At 41.0% G+C, this 13196-nt stretch overlaps 1 protein-coding gene across 1 annotated transcript in view; it reads left to right on the forward strand.

Moving 5' to 3' along the window:
- Positions 1–13196, forward strand: part of TAF1B (TATA-box binding protein associated factor, RNA polymerase I subunit B) — a 74644-nt gene that overhangs the window by 19344 nt on the left and 42104 nt on the right. Inside the window, exon 7 of the mRNA XM_074991255.1 lies at positions 7765–7921. Within this exon, the coding sequence (XP_074847356.1) occupies positions 7765–7921 (157 nt within the window). The remainder of the gene's footprint in view (positions 1–7764; positions 7922–13196) is intronic.

A 13196-nucleotide genomic window follows, 5' to 3' on the forward strand; every position in this document is an offset into this window, starting at 1 on the left:
CTGTATTAGTCATGGTCCCTCTCCAAGAAGTTAAGAGCTAGACAGGCACATGAAACATGATGGTTGCTGAGGAAATTTTTTTCACAACTTTTTTTGTTTTGGGAGTGGAAGGTATTTGATATTGTTTAGGGGGTTGATGTTATGGAGGGGGTTATGAGAGACTGCTACTCAGGATAGAAAAATGAGCCAGCATGCCCATTTGAGCTCATGCCTTTTGAGAGCACTGAAATTTTAAAGAATGAACGTTTGTGTATTCAGTAACGGTCTTGTCACTAATATCTCTATTAAGTAAAACAAAACAGCAGTCATGTAGCACTTTGAAAGCTAACAAAATGATTTATTAAGTGATGAGCTTTCGTGGGACAAACCTACTTCTTCAAATCTATATAATTTCCAGTCCAGACCCAGATACATAACACAGAGGTCCAAAAAATTGCAAAGAAAACGGACAAATCAAATACGTCTTCCTTGCTTACTGTTTTTGGTTCTCTGTGCCTTAAATATTGAGTCTGTTCTGGTCTGGCTATGGTCTGAAGAAGTGGGTCTGTCCCACGAAAGCTCACCTAATAAACCATTTTGCTAGTCTTTAAAGTGCTACTTGACTACTTTTTGTTTTGATAGTGTATAGACTAGCACTGCTTTCTCTCTGTTATTATGACCTGAAGGAGGGGGGGCTAGGGGTGGGGCATGTTAAATGTCTTGCCTCAGATCATTATGAACATCAAGGGAAGGGAAGCAGTCCTTGTAATGAGTGAGACAGTTGTTGTTGTCTTCATTCATATTAAGTGTTAATGTGTTGAATTTGAATATGAAGCTCAGTTCACAAATCTCCCTATGTAATCTGTTTTTAAAGTCTCTTTGTTGTAGCATGCATATTCTCAGGTCTTTAACAGAATGGGCCACTCCATTGAAATGCTCACTCATCTGCTTATGTGTATTGAGATTCCTGATGTCTGTTCTGTGTTCGTTCATTCATTCATTCATTCGTATCTCTACTAAATGTTCAGAAATGTAGTTTATTGTGCATCTTATTTCCATGATATCTTTCACTTTCTAGCTGTAGTTAACTATTTCTTTCATACAGGCAAAGAATGCGTTATCTTTGGTGGCTTCCTTATCTTTCCCATTTTACCTACATTATGTTCTTTGTTGTTTCTCTTCTGTATTTGCTATCTGTATGTTCTTCCCCCATACCTTCTTTTTAATTTTTTTTCCAACTACTGTTACTTCTATTCATTCACAGATTGGAAATTTTACTAAACACTTAGTAGCCAGTATATAACCCTTCTAACTCAGGCTTCGTCTACACTACGAGATAAAATCGATATATAATAACTTTGAATACTTTTATTTGAATTCATAATATCGAGATTGTGTCCACAAAGCTCCTTGTAATTCGACCCACCTTTTCTCCATGTCGAATCTCTGTGTCCCCATTGCCGCATGCAAGTTCAACAGCAGGAGCACTGCTTTGTGGGTGCCTATCCCACAGTGCCTTAGCCCTGGTTGCTTGTGCGTATTTTATGTTGGAATCCCAGAATTCCAAACACTGTCCCAGAATTCACTGAGTCACTAAACGTGTGAAAAAAGAACTGGAGATCGCGATATTTCCTGCTCAGCATTCCAGCACAAGCATTGATCCATGAACGCTCCAACTTATAGCACAGATCGTTTCAGCAACCACAGCAACTGTCATGCAATTTGTCCTTCAATTCCAAAGCTCAATGGAGCTTGTATATCTTAGTGGGGCCACTGCTGATGATGATGAGGATGGTATTATGGAACAGCAATTGTGCCAACAGCAGATCAAGAACGCTGAGCTGGTGACTGCCATGAATCCATTGTTGACAGTGGAGTGGCTTTTTTGGACTTGAGAGACCAGCACACACCGATGGGATCACATCATTTTGGTGTCCTGGGGCGACCAGCAGTGGGTGCAGAACTTTCGCATTTGCAAGTCCACCTTTATGGAACTTTGTGATGCACTGGCGCCTGCGCTGAAGCGCAGCAACACCAAAATGAGGCAGGCTTTAATGGTATAGGAGTGAGTGACAATTGTGCTGTGGAAATTTGCAACCTCCGACAGTTACCGGTCAGTGGCAAATCAGTTTGGGGTAGGGTGGGGTATCTGCAGTGGGGTCTGTTGTGATGGAGGCGGCCCATGCAATCTGTCAGTGTCTCCTCTTGAAGACTGTGACCCTGGGAGATGTACAGGCCATAGTGGTGAATCGCTATCTGGTTGCCTGGAGTGGCAAGGTGTGCTACTGTGGAAGCTGCAACAAGTCAGGTCTGCCCAAGAATCTCGTGGGAAAAAAAGACAAGGGTGCCTGGATGAGTCCTTCGAGGAGATCTCCAAAAAGGAGAAGTGCTCTGTCTCAAGAAACATTAACATGCTGTTCTGAGGGGCATGGAAGCACAGCTAGCAAACCCGTACCTGTACACAACCCTGGGTATACCCACCCCCGGCCCACTTCTAGCATTCAGAATAAAGATTCACCCGAACCACATGCTCCAGAGGGCTCAGCGACTGGCGTGGAGGGGCCTGCCATGGAGGGGTCTGGTGCCAAGCCTATGGTGAAGAGCTCCAGACTGTCTGGAACAACTTCCTCTATCCCCTGCTTGTTGCTCCCTTCCTCCTCTCCATTGCTGTCTTCCTCTGGGCTCACTCCAAACGCCATGACAGGGCCTTCACAAGTATCGTAATTCAGTCTGGGCTCCATGGTGGGGTCACTCCCCCATAACCAGGTGGACCTGTTGATAATAGTGGCAGGTGTGTGGAGCCGTCCCAACCGCTGGTTGACTTCCCACACTTTTTGACAGTCCTGATGGAGTTCTTTAGCCTTCACCTGGCACTGCATAGAGTCCCGGGAGTAGCCTCCGGCTGCTGTCTCGCGCACCATCTGATCACAGATAGCTGCCTTTCTCTTGGCCACTCGAAGTCTCTTCACCACCAACTGCTGTCCCCAAATGGCAGTGAGATCCAGAATCTCCTCGTGGGTCCAAGCTGGTGGTCTCTTGTGAGCCTCAGGAGTGCTAGTCAGATAACCGCCCTGAGTGCTCATGATTGCAGTATAGGGCTACCGATAATTGCTACTGATGCAGTGCAACACGATGGGCAAAGGGATTTTTTTCATAATGGACACCCTTTTTATTTGCAGGGTTGGGTTGCTAAGTTCCCATTCAAATTTTAATTCAAATTTAAATTCAATCCAAACTTTGCAGGCTTACTTTGACCTTCTTCCTGCACACCTGACAGCAGCGCACAACAAAGTGGCCATACTTGGATGGTCACCACGTAGCTTTGTGGGATACATATGGGACACTTCTGGAGGCTAACAAGTTCAAATTAAGGACATGGTGCTTCCATACGAGCCTTGATTCGAGATTTTAAATTCAAGATAGATGTTATATTCATCCCATAATATCAATATTCTGTAATCAGCATTATGGCTCAATAAATTGAGTTAACAGTATTATGTGTGAAGATAGTCACGTTTTAATATCGAGCTAAATCCATGGAATTTGAATTTAACTCGTAGTGTAGATGCAGCCTAAAACCCATTACAAAATTGGAGAGGTAGAGGCACTGTCTGGGTAGGAGGTAGGAATGCCATAATAGCTGATAGTGGACATACAAGCATCTGAGTAGATTTGAACTTTTATGTCAATTTTAAGCTTATCCATAATCTATCATCACAATTCTCTTTGCTTGCATCATCTTTTGCATCCCCAGTGCATCCCTAATGCATATTTTGCATTATCTTGCCCTAGGTCAGATGAGGCTGCCATATTTATCTTGCTCAGATTCACATTTTTGTCTCTGTTTACGTATCCTCATATGCTTGGAATCTCATTCTTTCTTGTGGTGGTCTCTCTGATCTTTTCATAAAATTCAGGTCTTCTGAAACCCATAAGCTCTCTTGAGTGAAAAACAACAAACTTAAAAAAGTAAAAATCCAAACAAAAATATCAGGAGCAGTAAAACAGATGCTTAGCTTTCCCATTCAGTAACAACACTTGTTCTGCTATAGCCCATTCCCCATCCTACATCTCCTACGTTTTCTCTGTTTAGATTGCAGAATCGTTGGAACAGGATTTTTGTCCTCTTGCATATTCACATGGCACCCTGTCACTATGCGAATAATATGCGGGGCAAAGTATTTTAGTGAACATTTCCTAATGTTGCAAATGTTCCAACAAGTTGCTTTAGAATTCACATAGTAAAGCTTTTTTCCTTCCTTTTTCCATGTAAGATGGTTCCTTTCTACAGTAATGTTTACCTTTTGTAGCAATGGTAGAGTAATATATAATCTTGAGGAAGGCAAGTAAGTCACCATATCTTTTCTGGGGAAAGTGCACACCAGTATGTTTCAGGTGCTCAACGCAACTGGCAGTGAGGTAAATTGCTGTAGGGCAGGGATCAGGACTGGGGAACACCTGGCTGGTGGTTCTTAACCAGTGCCAGGCTCAGCTGCTAGTCCCAGGTTTGCTGGTGGGACAAGACTTCCTCTTTCCCTGAATGGCATCCAGAACTGGATGAGACCCTCCCTCAGCTGCAGAAAGCTCTCTAAACATCCCCACCTCCTGCACCCATCACTCCTGAGCAGTAGGGGGAGAGATCCCTGTACAGGGAGTTGCTTTCCTATCAACCTTAACCCCTAGTATCCAGATCTTCCCACCAAGTCTCAGCTTCCTCCTGCTCAGAATTCCCCTCCCCATCCCATGAGTCCCACTCCTCCGTCATCTGAATCATCCCAACAAGCCACATAGATGATCACCACCCTGAGAATCCTAGTCAGCTACACCTGGATCCCAGACTCCCCTTCCCCGGCATCTGTATCCACTACTGAGCCCCCTTCCAATCATACATTCCTGCCAAGCCTTAACTACCTTCATTTGGACCACCCATCAAAATTCCATTACCATTGCACCCAGAAGCCTCACAAAAGCCCCTGTGCATTTAAATCTTCCCTGCACCTGGAGTCTCCACTGAGCTATCCATACTCAGATTGCCCCACGCAGAACCCTCTCAGCCCACTCCTAGATCTCCCCACACTAAGCCATTCCACACTTGGATTCTGCCTTACTTAGTCTGCTTGCCTATACCTGGTGCACCTGACCCGGAGGGGAAAGGCCTTCGGGTGTTTCTGGGGCAGGCCTCTTCCTAGCTTTGTGACTGGGTTGGTTGCAGCCTCACCACTGAGTCTGTGTCCCAGGATGGAGTTGCACAATCATCTCCCACTGCTTTGCAGCCAGTTGCTTGTGTTCCCCAATGCCATGCAGAGCCTCCATATTTATTTAACAAATCAAATTTTAAAAATTTGCAGAATTTTAATTCTTTTTGATTCAGAATGCCCTCAAGAGTATTCTTTACTTATGATTGTTTCACATTATGGAGTACAAAAATGGAGTCTAAATTTTTGTAAGTGAACACACCCTTTTCAGTAAAGTCAACACTGTTAAATTCAGCAACAGAAAATTACCTGATCATTATGGCTAGCTGTGTCAGAGACATCATATAGTCTGGGTAGCTATCATTTGCATAATGAAAGCTTGTCCAAATGAGCAGTATTACAATTTTTTTCTGCCCACTGGCTACTCCATAAATTATCTGTAATTATGATCTTTTCTGTGCTGTTTCATTGAATTATCGATGGCAAGCTGAGGGGGTTTGGGTAGCACTTTTAAATGCTTTTCTAATTAATAAACATTTTATCATTAGTTTATCTGGAGATAGCTAGTTATTCAGCTAGCTAGTAGGCTAACAAATTCCATCTGGTATAGTCTGGTCATTGTTTGAGAAGCCTATTAAATCTTCAGTTTGTTGTGATCTTTTTAATTGTATGTTGTTAGGTTTAGTGCTGACTGAGCACTGTGTTCTTTATAACCTACAACAAATGAAAGGAAGCCTGCTATGCCACCAAAAGACCTACAAATAAAACAAGAGGATTATTTTAAATCAAGCCATATATAAAGTTTGCAATGAAATTTCAACCATGAGGCCTCCTTGAGGTGCAATTTAAGGTGAAACTGATGACTGACAAGATTACATGACGTTCATGCTTTTTGTTCTGTGACTCACATGTACACAATAGATGTTCTGGGATTGCTTTTGTGTTGACTTCACCAGGGTTTTTACCAGGCATACACGATACAGTCAGTTCCTTGGTGACTCTCTTTTTTAAAATGTCTTTGCCTTTTCTTTAATGCCAGTGACTGGCATTTGTAGGTAGATAGGTGCCATCAGAGACCAGTGCTGTTTCAAGAGGTTAATATTTATTGTCTCATGAAGGAATATATAGATTGAGAGCACTTGATCAATTGGAATTTGAAAGCCAATGCAGAACTATGGCCAGTGTTTTATTTTGTGTAAAATAATGATTTTATTATAATGATATAACCTATTGAGAATCTGTATTTCTGAAAAGGTTCACATCTTAAAGAGAAGAATTAGCTTTCCCATCTATCCCATGCTGTCTCCATATTTACGGATGGGTTGAAAAGACAGGAGCATTCTTTTATCGCTTGTTTACTATCATTGTCTTGGCTGCTGGATGGTCTGTGTGTGTGGGTTTTTTTTTCCCTCTCCTTTCTTGCCCACAGTGCTGTGGTTGCTACATTGCTTCCTTGTTTGAAACTATCCTTTTTTTATTTACCAGACATAGACATTTTTCATGCATACAGAATTTTAAAGTCTAAATTGAGTCTTATGTGTGTTTCCAAGCTGCATTAGTTCTCTTGGGAAAGCCCTGGCTACACTGATATTTAAAACCTCATTAGCCCAAGGAAAAAATGTAACCAGTGTGTAAAATTAGGTTAATAATTACTTCTTGCAATATTTGAGGATTAGTTAATGTTGGTAAGGTGCTATGTAACAATTAAACATTAGCACCTTTCTAGCAATCCAAGTTTAAACATGGATCTCACCAGAATGACACTTCAAGTTTTAACAGTTTTTGCGCATAGCGGTTGGGGATGTGGAATCCCATTTAATTAGTTAACCAGTGATGTTTAACCAGTTGACTGATTTAAAAGGGGAGTGAGCTGGAGGAGGAGAGAGGCGCTTCAGCCCAGCTGAGTTGAAGTGGCCTGCCTTCCCACTGCCACTTGACTGAAGAGGCCTCCTTCCCCCTGCCACAGGCAGGGGCTGCTCCAGTGTTTGATGTGGCCAGTTCAGTCCCTGTCTGCAGCAGTCTGGAGCTGCTTCAGCTCCCACAGGATAACTAGAACTGGTAAGCATCAACCATTAAGGGTGGTGCTTACCATTTAATCTTTCACATCCCCAAAATTGGAGCAGCACACGCCGTCCTGGTTTGTTAGTGGGAATTTTCCCTAGCTAACCACTCTACTGGGTTAAACCAAAGGTCTGTTTAGCCCAGTGGCCAATACTAGATGCTTCCAAGGGAAAGACCAGAACAGGTAATTGTCAAGTGATGCATCCCATCACTTGTTCCCTGCTTCTCAAATACTTGTTTTTTACCCTGATATCTTATTAGCAAGTCTGTGGAGTTACATTGTCTCTGGCTCTGAGAGCCACCTTGTCTTTTTGTGTTGCAGTGAGAGTGGGTATTAAGCCACTGAGAACACAAATACCAAAGCTTTGATTTAAAACTGCCGCTAGTTGCTAAACACAACTTTTTGGATGATTACTTTCTTTTGTTCTTTGTATGTTTACGTGCTCAGTGTAATGAGTTTTGTCTTTGAAGTTACTTCATATGTAATTTTTTTTTTTTTTTTTTTTTTTTTTTTTACCATCGGTGGCAGAAACCACATCTATCTGCTCTGGATCGATAGATGGTGGCTCTTATTTACAAAAGAGGAAAAAAGGGACCTTGAGGATGTCTATGCCAATGACACTTTCCTTCTGCTATATGGCATTACTCTGGCTGAGGGAACCCATGACATTATCAGATCTTTTAAGGTATGAATAATCTCTCTGAAATATTTTCTGTTGTTGTAAGTAAGCATTTTAAAAAAAAATTGCATTGCTTTCTTATTAGCTTAGCTGAATTATAGGTAGAGCCAACAGTTAGCCTATATTTAGGTTGCCTAACAGTTTCCATGGTTGAAGATTCTTGCAACTATTTTTGAAATTCCCTAATAGCATCATTGTTTACAACAAGGCTGTGTCTACCCTTGCATTCTTCTTTCAAAAGAGGCATGCAAATGAGGGAAATAAAAATGCAAATGAGGTACAGATTTACATACCTCATACCTCATTTGCATATTCTTTCAAACAGCTTCTTTTGAAAGAAGAAAAGCAGTATAGATGTGGCTCTTTTGAAGGTAAACCCCATCTTCCAAAGAACCCGTCTTCTCTTTTTTTTATGGGAAGAAGGGTTCTTTAGAAGATGGGGTTTGCTTTTGAAAGTGCTGCATCTACATAGCTTCTCTTCCTTTGAAAGAATATACAAAGGAGGCACCAGATATGTAAATATGCACCTCATATGCATTTTTGATTTTCCTCATTTGCATGCCTCTTTTGAAAGAGGAATGCAAGTGTAGACACAGCCCAAGTGTTTGAAATTTGTCAGAAAGGAAAGTCCTAGGATATGTCTATACAGCAGCCTTATTTCGAAATAAGGCATTCTGGGAGAACTATTCTGGAATTGTTTATTTTGAAATAATGTTGCTGTACACTAAATGCATTTTGAAAGATCTCTTAGCTATTTTGAAATAGGCTCTGTTGAGTGTAGATGTTCTATTTTGAAGTAGAGCCATTGGACCCACTATGGCTTATTTTGAAATAAGCTCTATTCCCTGCTACAGAGCTACTATTTCAAATAGGTTGAAATAGGTAAGCCTGATTCCACAAGGAATAGTACTTATTTCAGAATAAGCCACGTGCTATTTTGAAATTATTTCAAAACAGCAGTTGCAGTGTATAGGCTCTAGGGCTATGTCTACACTAGCCCTCAAACTTTGAAGGGGGCATGGTATTTAGGATGTCAGGAGATTACTAATGAAGTGTTGCAGTGCAAAATTTTAAGGAGTAAAGGGACTTCGGAGTAGGGTGGGCATTTCAAAGTACCTGCGGCTACACACAAGCTGGCACTTGGAAGTTTCACACTTCGAAGTTGCTGCGGGGGAGATTTAGCCTAATAGTGCTGCATATGCACTGCAGCACTTCATTAGTAATCTCCCAACACCCTAATTACCATGCCCACTTTGAAGCTGGGGGCTAGTGTAGACACAGCCTAGGATAGTTTATTTTGAAATAAGGGCTGTTATTTCAAAATAACTTTGTTGTGTAGACATACCCATAGGCTACAGCGATCTCTTGAAAAAAGTCCTTCTGGAAGGTCGCTTTCAAAAGAGTGTGTCCACACACAAAAAAGTAATCAAAAGATTGATCTGCTCTTTCAAAAGAGAGCATCCACACAGCCCCTGTTCTTTTGAAAGAATGGGCCAGGGATCGAAAAATCAGGCACCGTGAAGACTGCTCTTTTTGGGGGGTGGGGTGGGAAGGGGGCCCGTGGAATGTCTACATCCTTTTTCTTTCAGAAGAAGGCACTCTTCCTGAAATTAGTGCTGCTCTCCTTTGATTTAGTTATGAAAGAATTTTTTTGTGTGTAGACAATCCGCTGGATATTTTGAAAGAGTCCCTTCTTTCAAAACATATTTTGAAAGAACTTGCTAGTGTAGCGGTGGCTCAGGTATTGGAGAAGTGCCTTTTCTTTGTCCCATGAAATTATTTTTACATTTAGTTGAGTTATAAATAAATATTGCAGCTTCGCTTCTCTCATATGTATTCCTCAGGAGAATACTGACAGCCTGCCTAATAACTGAACAAATACTCTAAAGATCCAGGCTTGAGCTACTGCCAGAATGTCAGCAGCAGCACCAGTCATAAATATGGCATTGTCAAGCTTCTATCTGCTTGACCTAAATACTTGGTTTTTAACACATTTTTGTATACAGGTAGAGACTCAGTGACAGACCAAGATGAGAAGGAAAAATATGCCCAGAAATTGTGCTTATGTTCAGGCTCACCATTTTAGTACTTCATGTATATTTAAAACAATAGAATACTAGTTGTGCTAACTGCCCCACTTTTTTTTTTTTCCTTTTGGGTTTCCCCCAAAGTAACAGTCAGCTTTATGACTACTGCTCCCCATGATACATGCTTGGGCATCTCTTTAAGGCAACCAGCCAGATTCTAAGTAATTTATATTACAGCAATAAAAATATTTTGTATACTGTTTTGTGTATTCAGTGCATAACCTGGCAATCAACACTTGTCAAAGGGACATTAGTTAAAAATGAGTTTTTAAAATGTTTCCACATATGTTTTAAATAACATTTTTAGCGTTGTTTAATGTTCAGTGTGTTATTTTTTTGTATTCCTTTCAACAAGTAAGGCTACAGTTTCAATATGGTAGACTTACCGTGACTGTAGAAGAATAGAATAATGCAGTCCAAACAAGGCTCAGTGTAGCTCGGTTGGCAAAACCAAAGTCGTAACCAGTTTGTGGCACTTGTGTTTTGTGGCTTTAGGATTATCCATGCTGGGATTATCATGTTTAAAAGGACAGATTCCACTTGCAGTAGAAAAGTGTTTGAAACCTTGTTTAAACACTGTATTCTAAATTAGATACAAGCAACACTTCATAAAATAAGTGTGCGTGAGCCAAAAGATGTTAGGATTGCTTTTAAAAATGTTCTTGAACCTGGTGTCTTGGGGTAGGTGTCATACAAAAGTTGCTTGTTTCCTTGCACAGTCTGTACCTTCATTGCAGTATTTGTTATATTCTCTATACTTAGATTGGAGAATGTGTCACTTGTGTTAGTTGCTGTGAAATGCCCAACTTGTAATGGGTGCTTTTATACCAGGGCTATTGGAATTCTTTAAAACTGTTGTAACAAAACGTGGTCTATTTAGAGCTATGTTTAGTGAGTATCACATTTAAACTGCATCACAATACATCTCGCACCACACAAATAAAGACTCTTGCAATTATTTAAACAGAGTTCTTGGGTGGCAGGAGAAGAGGAAATTTTACTGTCCACATTGATTGGGGTCTGAATGGATACTTAGTTTTCCTAATGTGGATGAGAAATTTCAGTTATATTTTAATTCCTTATTTGTGAATCGTTGTCAAATTGATGGAATGGTGCACAGATTCAGAATAAAAAGTATTAGGTATGGTAGTTTTCTAAAATGACAGTGTGATAATTCTATTTTAGAGGGACACATTCTGTATTGTATCTTCATTTTTTAAAAAAACACTTCAACTCTAATATTTCTAGAATCATTCAGCATAAACTTATACTGTAGTTCTAACTAAACTTTAATTTAAATTCTCGATCTCAAAGAAATGGTAGTGGAATGCCGTCAGGGTGGGATTAATGTTCACTTACAGTAGTTCTGCAGTGGAATGTTGATAAATAGCAAGTAACTAACAGGTGGTTTCTTTTCTATGATTTTAAGAAGATTTAAGGAATGCCTATCACCTAATTTTTCTAACTTTATTTTTGCTTTTTAAAAGTAACAAGGAAGTATTCTGTCTCCGCCTTTCAGTACGTGGTGTTTCTTTTACTTCCTTGACTCAATCAGTCAGGGCCTAAACAAGGAGAAGTACCCCTTGTTTGTTTGGTAAAATTTTTTAAACAGGTGCTGTGTTTTTGGTTTGGTGGTTTTTGTTTTTTTTTACCTTTTATTTATTTAGTTGGACTATGTCGTTTCAGTACTGAGCTATCCAAGTTCCTGGTGCCTTTTTCTAAAATCAGCTCTGGATTTTTTGTTACAACAGTGACTTCTTTCATTTATTTTTTGTTTTTAAGCCAGTGCTTGTTGGGTTTTTTTGTTCTTGCTTTTTATTATATTAAGGTAACTACCCAGATATATAGGTACAGGTTGAACTTCTGCCATCTGGCACCCTTGGGACCTGATCCATGCCAGATGAGAGAATTTGCCAGATGATGGAAGTTCAATATTTTCTTGCAAATTACCAAAAGTTTACTTGGGTAAAAGTGCTACTGCTTAACTTTTGGATGCTTGAGTAAAATGTAGATGTGGTATGTGTGTGTGTACTTTCCCTCAAGTAGTTTTCCAGAGGGACACAGTTAACTTAAGTACCTCCCCAAACACACACACTGCATTTTTATTCAAGTAATTTTTTGGGTACTTTTTCCACTTCTGTTTGTCAATAAAATTTATGTTGCTTGAGGTGTGAAAAACCACCCACCTGACTGACATAAGTTACACTGACAGGAGCATTGGTGTGGACAGAGCTAGGTCAGCATCTTCCACCAACATAGCAGTCATCTTGTTAATTATGTCAACTAGCAGGGCCCATCCCTTTGTGCTAGTTTATAGCTGAAGTACTGTGCCCTCCCCCAGAGCCAGGCACCCTCAGCCCCCCACATGCTAAATCAATTCTGGTGACTCACCAGAGCCGCCGGAGCCGCTGCTGCCTGGGGCCGTTGGAGCCGGAGCCGCAGCCGCAGCAGCTGCCACTGAGGTTGAAGCCACTGCTGGAGCCGCTGCGACTGGAGCCACTCGCTTCTCCCACTTGTGCAATGTGGCGGACAACACTCCCAGATTACAGTGGGATGGACGGACAGACAGACAGCTCTCCTTTTAAAATCGTATAGATGGGAGAGCGCTCTCTTGTTGGCATAGAGTGGCTACATGGGCGACCTTGCTGTGGCACAGCTTTATTGGTATAGCTATGTTGCTGTAAGGTCTTTGGTATAGAAATAGCCTAAGTAATAAGAATGACATGCTTATGTACTTGGTAGGCTGCATCGACACTATGAGATAAATTTAGAATTTAAGGCAGTTAGCTCGATATTACCACGACTGTCTTCACTGTAAACACCACTAGCTTGATTTAGGGTGCACTAATATCAAGACTACAATTGCAGTTACCTGACGGGTGTAGTGTCAAGTTTGAATTCAGATGTTCAGTAAAAGGGCAGTGTGAAAGTGCCTTGTCTTAAAATCGAATGTACTAGCCTCCAGAAGTGTCCCTTATGTAACCCACAGTGTCCTTCACCACTTCGCTCTGGACGCTGCTCTCCAGTAACAGGAAGACTGTGAATTTGCAAGCGGTAGCAGCAAGCCTTTGGCTGTGGACTCCTGTTTGTATGAGAGCCTGAGAAATGTCTGTCTTTCTTTCTATTAGAGCTGTGAGCACATCTACCCATTCAAATAGCCCCTGCAGGGAGTTTGTGGCTCTGTCTCTATGCTT

The sequence above is a fragment of the Carettochelys insculpta genome, chromosome 3 (genome assembly GCF_033958435.1).
Source record: "Carettochelys insculpta isolate YL-2023 chromosome 3, ASM3395843v1, whole genome shotgun sequence".
Classification (NCBI taxonomy): Eukaryota; Metazoa; Chordata; order Testudines; family Carettochelyidae; genus Carettochelys; species Carettochelys insculpta.